The sequence below is a fragment of the Phaethon lepturus genome, unplaced genomic scaffold (genome assembly GCF_000687285.1).
Source record: "Phaethon lepturus isolate BGI_N335 unplaced genomic scaffold, ASM68728v1 scaffold16304, whole genome shotgun sequence".
Lineage (NCBI taxonomy): Eukaryota > Metazoa > Chordata > Aves > Phaethontiformes > Phaethontidae > Phaethon > Phaethon lepturus.
In genome coordinates, this window is record NW_010532812.1 from 55744 (window position 1) to 65505 (window position 9762).

At 36.5% G+C, this 9762-nt stretch overlaps 1 protein-coding gene across 1 annotated transcript in view; it reads right to left on the minus strand.

Annotated features, from left to right (window-relative positions):
* The window catches only part of LOC104619192 (attractin-like protein 1), a 102016-nt gene that overhangs the window by 54455 nt on the left and 37799 nt on the right, over window positions 1–9762 (minus strand). Inside the window, 3 exon segments of the mRNA XM_010284982.1 lie at window positions 603–731; window positions 2483–2596; window positions 4569–4652. Coding sequence (XP_010283284.1) covers window positions 603–731; window positions 2483–2596; window positions 4569–4652 — 327 coding nt within the window.

Here is a 9762-nt window from a genome sequence, read left to right on the forward strand (position 1 = left end):
TCAGGTTAGACTTTGCCATCAGAGAAACTAAAATCAGACAGTGCAGATAAGAACTATGAAGGCAGAACACAGACTGAGATGGACAACAGGAGGGGAAAGTACCCAAGTAGTAGAGAATAAATGGAACAAAACCCTTGTAGCCAGCAAAAATATAAAAGTAGGACTTCAGTGAAGATTTCAAAAGCCATAGAAGTACTTGCAGCAAGAAACATCAAGCAACAGATGATCCTAGTTCAAAAGAAGGGAATTGACATAACAGCAGATATATCCCCCCTCTATTCCGTATGACAACTACACATGTTGGATAAATACTGGAAGGGTTACATTCTAGTTCCATATGGCATAGGAAGAACATAATCTTGGAATGGCCATGTGGCTCACTTGCAACAATATACTTTGCCTTGTTTTCTTTTTTTTTAACTAGTATATTTATGACAACTCATTACAATCCCAGGTCCCTGGTTTTAGAAACGTACCACAAGGTATAACTCTTACACTATTAATGAAATCAACAGATAACTGATAATTCCCTGGGTTTGTCATTCTCCTGAAAGGAATTATAAGTAATTACTTTGTTAATTAGCCTATTAGAAAATACTTACGAGTAAAAAATGTTAAATCCTGTTAGGTTATAAGCAGCATCACTAAAAAAGTGTAGCAATGCATAGCCAGATGTAGTAACAACTTCAGGAACAGTTTCATTTCCACGCACTTCAGGGACTATTAGGCCACTGGAAAAGAAAATGAGCACAATGTGCTTAATCAGTCTTTGGGAGAGAAAGGGGAAGGAAAAAAAAAAAAGGAAAATAGGGAGTTAGCTATTCTGGTTGTTAGTTATATAGACAAGATATCTCACAAATCTCATTTTAAAATTTTTTAAAAAACAAAGAATAAAATGCATATAAAACTCGCCCATGTCTCTGCAAGGTAAGGTAGGGATTCCCAGGAAAACAAAATAAAAAAACTTCCTCCCTCACACAGTAATGAAAAATTTCACATCAGATTATTCTGAAGGTTCATGCACTACCAGTATAATTTTAAAACTTGGTTTAACTTTGAAAAAAAAAATGTATATCCTTCAGAGAACTGCTTAACTCTCACTGCCTTTCAGCACAAATTCTATTTCCACATAATATTTGTACCTTTAGAAGTTTATCTTAAAGAATTTCAAACCTGGGAAGTATTGCAATTAATTAATTTCCATGAAAAGGTAATTTCCAATGGAAAATAAAATACTTTTTAGAACTTCAGGAAAAAAACCTGCATAAAACACTGCCACATCACAAATATGAAGTAAAAGTTATAGTAATCCCAAAGGAAACACTAACAATCAATAAACTGAAAGATATTTGAAATAAAGGACACAGGAAGAAGAATCTCCTCTTTCCTTCCATTCATTCTGCAAGTCAGGCTCCTGAGTCATAGCTAGACACATTGGGGAGGGGAAGAAAAAAAAAAACACACAAACCAAACACACACACAAAAAAGCCCCAAGCAATTATGTAACAATTCAGAATTAGGAGAGAAGAAGGTGTAGATTGCTGTAGTTGGGCAGGAAAGACTGATGCCCTGAGCTTTGTTCCCTTAGGAGAAAGCACTATCATTTATCCAGTTAGTATTCCTTAAACTTCAGCAACATAATCAGTATTTCATAACACAAAATTAAATAAAATTTCTTTGGTATTAGTTGTTATGCTTATTGTTTATTGTTGCTTTTACATTTATTTCTAAACCTTGCTACAAAGTAATAGTATGATTCTAAACAACAAATATTAACCTGAAAAAAGATTTAGTTGTGTAACAATTCTCGTAAGCTAATGATAACATAACAAAAACGAAATAAACTCCACCATTTCAGCTGACAGCAAATTTGAGCACTCCTCCAGGACTTCGAAGAATTACATAATTTTATCGACTATGACTTAGTCACAATGATGTCCAGTTTAGCAATCCAAGGAAACATGTTATAAAATTACTGCTTAAGAGAGCCTTGTATCAAATACCTACAGAAGAGGCCCCTTCTTTCTTCAAACAGCCACGTAGGAGGCATTTAGCAGCCATTTTTTCTAACTGACACATAGTCCAACATTGCCTCAGCCACGGATTGCAATTATCCCTCAAGTAGGATCAGCTACTGACACTGTTGACCAGTGCCACATTTAACGCACATTAAAACCCAGGGAGGGTTATTGGAAGCCTACTGGAAAATACATCTCTGATTGCCTGTCTACGAGCATTAACACTCCACGCAACGTCAACGTTAAGTACAAGCCACATAATGGATTTATGCTATGATCACCTAACCGAAAAAGCAGCGTTTTGCAATTTATTCTAATATAACTTTACATACACATGCCCAACATATTAACAAAAGAAAGCAAGCTATTTAACAAATTAAAGCCTCTAATGTTATTCCCCCCCCCGCAAAATAAAAATGTCCATACACAACTACTTGGATTAAAAGGCACATAAATACACTCACCTAAATACAGCTATTAAAGGCGCATATATTGAATCTCCATCATATACATACATATGGTCCCAACTACATTCTGTGGCAAAGTGATTAAATCTTAATCTTAGTATTGCATTTGGGCTGGGAAAAAAAGGAAAAAAAGAGAACACTGATATAAAACACTATTTACAAAAGAATTGAGCTCATAAGATAAAGAACTTAGAACAAAATTGATCATGCCAGCATAACTCTATTAAAACATCTGGAGTACTAACTAAAATTTCAGAAAGTTAAATAACAAAATTCAGAACAAGCAAATATTTCACTTTATCTTAGAAAACTTTAAAAATAACATCTTTGGTCCAAGTCTAATATTCCCTAAAGTTAACAAGAGACTTAAGTTCACTAGGTTTTATCAGTATTCAGAACCACAAATTTCGAGCAATTAAAATATTCCATTTTAATATACTAGGCTTTACTTCACAAAGTCAGGACTATGAGGTTTGAAAAGTCTTTCAAGACAAAAATCACCTACGCATCCTCATTCCAGTATTCTACTAGTGACTGAAAATAACAATCTTAAACCACAAAATTAAAATAGCGAGCAATATAGTGCAAGATACTTTTTTTTTTTCTCCTAACCTCACCTCACCCCACCCCACCCCCAGTCTCACACCTGGGAGTCAGATTTCACCAGTTTTTGGTAGAGATCCAGATGGGGACTGTAAGATACCTGAAAGGGGAATTTTCTCATATGACAAAATTAGCAGACTCCTAAATATATTCCACGCAACATACAAATATTTTTATATTCCCACCCACCCTCGACAGGCTCGAGTATGATTTGCCAGTTCGGAAAACACATGCTTTTTGTGAGAGATCATTTGGAGATTGCTCTTTGTTCATGTTTTAAGACAGAGTATTTTATACATATGTGACTTCCTTGTGTGTTGACATTTTGCACTATGTTACTGGGTTGCGTTACTCTTCCACATACTGTACAGCATATTGTTTCCCCCAGCTACCCTCTCTACCATCTCCTGCAAAGAGGAGGAACAGAGTGCAGACCAACTTCAAAGCAGAGTTTGTATAGTCCCAAGGCATATTCCTGAGCTAGCTTGGGTAAAAAGGGAAGTCTAGCTATGTCACAAAGATATTCCATTCTAGACTAGTCACTCAAATATTGAAGCTTCTACTGAAATGATTTTGCAAACTAACCACAACTTCATTGCTGTTGTGTTTAAATTACTGTCTGCATAAAAGCAGACCAAATTAGATCAGGTAGATCATTAATGAACAGCAGAGACAAAGCAGACATCTATGACAATATGGAAATACAGAAGGGGTAATTTTCTTCTAGAACGTCAGCAGAACTCAGACCTAGCCAAATTCTTCAGCAAAAGCCTGACCCATAGCCTGGGGGGGAAAAGTCCCACTGAAATTTAACACATTTGTGCCATTAACAGTTGCCCATACCAGTGTGTATGTCTCGTCATTTCTTTGTGCACATCTGTGTGTTTCTGTGCTGCACAAACAGCAAAATTAGCAACAGACATGAAACATCTAAGCTATTTAAAACTGTGGGCACAATATGATTTTTAAATTAAGTACATGAGGAAAACTAGAACGCAAAGAAAACACTTTATAGAAACACTAACTTTTGAGCAACATGTAACTGAGTAAATGTCATTAGACTGGAAGCATTCTGTACTTAAAGTCATTCCCAATTTATCACTGCAGAGTAAGATAATGAGTTAAATTATCGGATTTTGTAACCACATTTAGAACTTATGGAAAGGTACTCAAACAGGCAACAAATTTATCATAGGGTTTTGAGAACTTGCAGCACTGGCCAAATTCCAATGTCAGTCTATTTTTTGCCAGCAATTTGAATGGGAGTGGAATTTGGCCAACTCTGAGCAATCCTGAAAATCCTACTTCAATTTTTTTCTTTAAACCTTTATAATATTCAAACAAGAAAAAAAACAAACAAAAAACCCAAAACTGTTTATATTGTGTCCAGATGAAGTTTCTACCTGAGGAGTTGTTTAGATCTCTAGAATACACAGTACCAAACTGCCAGAAAATTTAAGCTATAAAAATAAATACTTACTGTCCTTCAATTAACCATGTACATTTAGTTTTATATTTATAATTTATTGGTCCATCTGTTAAAAATCCAGAAGGTTCTGTTAACCTACAAGAGAAAAAACAGTGCTGTAATAAACCAAATACAACAGAACAGATATCATCAACATGCCAATAGATTCTTTCTGGATGGAAAGAAAAGTGGGCGTGGGGGAGAGTTAAGTGTCTCTTCGTATTTCTTGTCACACTATTTTTGCTCATAAAAACTAGAATTCTGATTATTCTATGTCATTGATTTGCTTTCTTCCCCTAGGCAATCACAAGACTTCTAATTTTTCTAGTTCAGTAGCAAGCAAATACTACATATAATCTAAATTATCCTCCACATGAAGTGGAGCCAAGACAACATAAAGGGTTTTTTGTTTAAGAGTATTATTTTGGTGTGCTTGTTTCTTTTGCCATTGCCTTACATCTTACTTCTGAAGTCAGAACACGGCAGCAGTGGGAAAACTGTTCTAGATTGAAAGAAATTAAGGGATAAACTAAAAATTTAAATAAGCATATCTGCTAGCCTGTCCCTCTCTTCTTCCCGGTCAGTGATGCGACACAGGAAAGCAGAAAAACACTGAACCATGCAGAAAGTAAATAAAATGCATACGAAGAGCTATGAAATGGCAGACCAACACATCCACATAGCCCAGTACCCTGCCTCTGACAGTGGCCTACAGCGGATACCTGGAAAGAATTTAAATCCCTATAGATACTCCCCACAGCATTACATCCCCTCCAGCAGCTTGCAGCTCAGGGACACTCTGAGCCAGAGGTTGTGCAATTGTATTGGTTTTGGGTTAATGTTTCTCCTAGGAGTTCACCCATGCAAACTTGCAGCATCTAGAAGGTCCTGCAGGAATGATTCCCACACATATATGAAGAGACATCTCAACTATTTTTGACCGGAGACTACCTCTTGGCAATTTCATCTGACATCCTTAGGTCTGGTATTGGATGAGGAAATGAATAACAGTACCTTGTTCACATGCTTATCTCACTCAAAATGTAATGATTTGTGGTTTTTCTCTCCATTCTCTCCACTGTCCCTTTTCCAACCTGAGAAATCCTTGCTCACTTTTTCATACAGCATAACTACATTTAACCATCCACACTGCCTTTACTTAATCTTTTCTATTTTATTTTCTGTTCTCCTATAACCTGAGATGCCACACAGAGATCAGTTTCATATTCAAGATGCAAGAGAACCATGAATCTGTACAGTAGCATAATAATGATTTCCACTTTGTTCTCTATTCCCATCCTAACATTATTTGCTCTTTCAACAGCTACTATGCTGACATTTTAAACACAACTAGTTGCTATAACTTTTTTCTGAGTGATAATAGATAGTTCAAGATTCATTACATATAGAAATCATTTAATGTAGAACTAGAACCTTTTTCCTCCATTCATATATATTAATTCACTAATGTGAATCTATACAGCATGATAAAACGGCAGATGAAATTCAATAATCTATTACCATAAAAGCTTTCTGAAGGAGCATAGTATCTTCAGCACACTGTAACTTCACTATTTATGCCATTTTCTGTATTCTTTATGATTATGTTCTATAGTCCAGGCCTTAACACACATCTCTGGTGGGCTTACTCCACCAAGAAAACTGACCATCCCACTCTTTAAAATGTTACAACAACAATAACGAATATAAATACATACTCAGAAATGCTCATTTCTTTCACTATAGTGTGGAAAGAGAATCATTACGAACAAGTATCATTGAATAAGAAAAAAGAAGCAGTTGGGTTTTTCTGGCTTGTTTCAGGTTTTTTAGTAAATCAATAGACTAGATTGAAGTCTGGAGGCAATGCTGAACAAACCAACCAAGTCACAGCTAAATTTTCTCACCAGGAATCTAGCTGAACAGAAATTCCGTACCTGCTGTCCTACTATCTTTGAAGTGGTATACACCCATTTTAAAAATATTCACTGTCATATGCACTGCACATTTACATTTGCACTCATATCAAACACTAATTGCATACTTTATTAATTAATAGGGATCTGTAATACCAGACATAAAACTACAAACACGTGGAAAGGAAATAAGAACAAGGGAGCAAGAAAGAAGAATTTGGGACAAGGTCCGTGCAAACTCATCAGTTTTTAAACAAATTCCTTCACTGAACTAGCATCAGTTTGTTAGGCACACTATAAGCCACTCTGTTCCAATCACTGGCGGTTTGAAAGTTCTTTACCCACACTTTCCTTTTGATGAAATGGGACAAAGCTCTAACACCGGGAGCTGTCCAAATAATTGTACTTCAAAACATGTTCAAAGCATAAAAGCAGTATCAGCAACATATTTTATGTTTCTGCACAAAAAGAAGAAAAGCAGATAACCAATCTGGTAACATGACTAACAGACTGGGAGGAAATGAAAGAACAAACAAAAACGACAACCATATACTTCAGTCAGCTGACAGCTGAAAGAAAAATCCCCTAATAAAACACAAGACACTGAGTTGGTCTGAACGCTGCAGTACACCCCGCCAAAGGCAACGGCTCCTGGTAAGCGCCACACAAGCGCTGGTGTGGCTCACAAGCGAAGCAATGAGTGAGGCACAGCTGGTAACTCCCACTACTCCCTTACTGCGCACTGGAGAAGCCGCAGCGATGGCCATGGGGAAAGGCTACCCATGCTCCTGCCAGGTGCTCCAGTCTGAATCAATGTCTGGCCACGGAATACTTTTGCTTGAAGACAACACATGCAGTTTAAGTTTACAAAATGTCTTTTTCTTGAGAAAAATCAACTTTACCTAAAGATATACTTTCATGTTTATATACACGAGAAATGTTTTTTTCAGTGTTATTTCTGGCTTCTTTATATATTAATTACATTGTTTGGACAATGCTGAACATAATATCAACCTATAACTTAGCAGTCTAAATTGGACATCGCTGATTTTGAAATCAGAATAATATCAATGCTTGGCCCCTAGCAGAACCTTAGTAAAGCTGATTACAGGAGCAGATCCTATGTTTGAGTATGTTTGAGCACAGCTAGATTGGAGCCATTAATTTGAGGGGGAAAAAAAAAGGTAGTGATGCATAGAATTCCAACGAAAATAATTTTAGTGCTGTCATAGGGTTTATACACAGATGTAAAGTCTTATATGGCAAGACACTGAACATTTATTTTCCTGCAAGAGGTGTGAAATATCACAAGCATTTGCAGTCATGACCATTGGCTTCTTAGTAGCTGTATAATGCAATGGAGGTGACTTACAAGCGCTGTTTTTATTAGATCAGCCCTTTGGCACTAGTAAAGTGCAAACAATTTCCTTTTTCACCTAGGCTGATCATTTTTTGATAAACAGTTTCTTTCAGAAGCCTTTGAAGATAGTCTTTTCAGCAGCTATTGCACTTTGCTGAAAAAGTAAAGAATAAATAAGTGCATGACATTGCTTTGTAATAACTGTTGCAGAAAATGGTAAGATAAAGGGGCTGTTCTATTTAAAATAAATAGATAGCAAGACAGAGGAGTATTACTTTACGTTTTTTGAGTCATACCAAGAACTTCTCTGCATCATTTTTCTTTCCAAACACCATCAAATCCCAAATCCCATAAATAACACATAAATAAGCAGTACTACTTTCATGTAACCTCCTACCAGATCAAGGGCAATATTCTCTATCATACAAAGGCAAGCATTCATGGGCATCATTTTCCTCTGAGACTAACAGTGATCCTGTCAAACAACTGAAATCCAGATGGGCCAACATGACTACACACTCTTTAGTCACAGAGGTAGCATAGCCAGAACGATGCCTGCGTGCTGCTGAGAAAGCTTCGGGGATGAGGAGGCAGCCAGAACAATTTGTGTGGCCTGCTTAAGTACCGCAGGTTTATCACACGTAGACTGCAGCTTTCTAAACAGAATGCTTAGGCGAGCACCTGATGTTGTATATTGCCATTTTAAATTGCATGCCAGCTTTCATAAACACAGCAGTGTTTTTTTAGTTGGCAGGGTTACAATCAAAACCTATAAAGAATTAGGGGCGTGTGCCAAGAGAACATTTCCCTTCTCTGCATACTGCCAGATCTACCAAATTATTGAAAGAAGTCAGGATGCTGCACAGCGGAGTTAAAGGCATTCAGAAGCATCCGTGACAGACGAGTCACTCGCCAAGCTAATCAGTCAGTAACAGCCAAGGTGAAAGATATGTGGCACTATAGGTTGTTTCATCTAGCAGACACATACACCAGAAACGCACGGGCTAGAAGGCTGAAGTCAACACAGGGCAACCAAAACGTGAAGCAAAGTGAAATCTATATTCCCCTGGAATATTACCACTGTTATGAAATAATGCCAAAGATAATTGAGTTAGAATTCACAGTGGTAACATTTATATTTACCACTGCAGAGATTTTAAATCAAGAATGATGCATTTCAAGAAAAGAGAAAAGTATGTTCTAGTTCAGTCAGAAATTATTGGTTTAAAATAAAGGAGTAGTCAGATGAAATCTGCTGCCCGCAATACATAAGACGTCAGAGCAGGTTATTAAAATGGCCCTTCCTGGCTGTAATATTTATAGATCTGTGAAAAATGCAGTCATGTCATCTCCTGTATCTTCCTGTAAAAAAAATTAGTATCATCAAATCTTTCTGAAAGGAGCACTAATTTAAACCATTGGGTATTTCCTGTCATCAGCAAAACATGGAAATCCACAAAACTGCTGGTTGATGGACAGGCAGAGGTCTGATTTATAATACAGGTATATTAGGAGAAACAAAGCATAAGGCACATTCATAATATTACAAATATTCACTGTTAAATAAAAGAACGGTGTATGCAGAGGTTCATTTATCTCTATATTACTTAGTGTCACATTTCTATTCAGAATTTTATGAAATGCTGGATTACTTCGCAAGTCCTACTTCAGATATTTCTGAATATAAGAGACAGAGCATATTTTGCTATATGGAGTCATCTCAATATCAGTATTTGTGTGTCAGTCAAGGACTATTCTCTCCATCATTGCAAAGTTTTCCTCCATATCCTTTTTCATCTTTGATGAAAATTTGTTTTATTAAAAAAATAAAAATCAGTAACTATGCTTCAAAGTTATAAGATCAAATTCTTCAGCAGGGGCAATCTTTCTAGCTCAAGATCTTGTGCCTACCCTTTATAGCAGGGAAAGA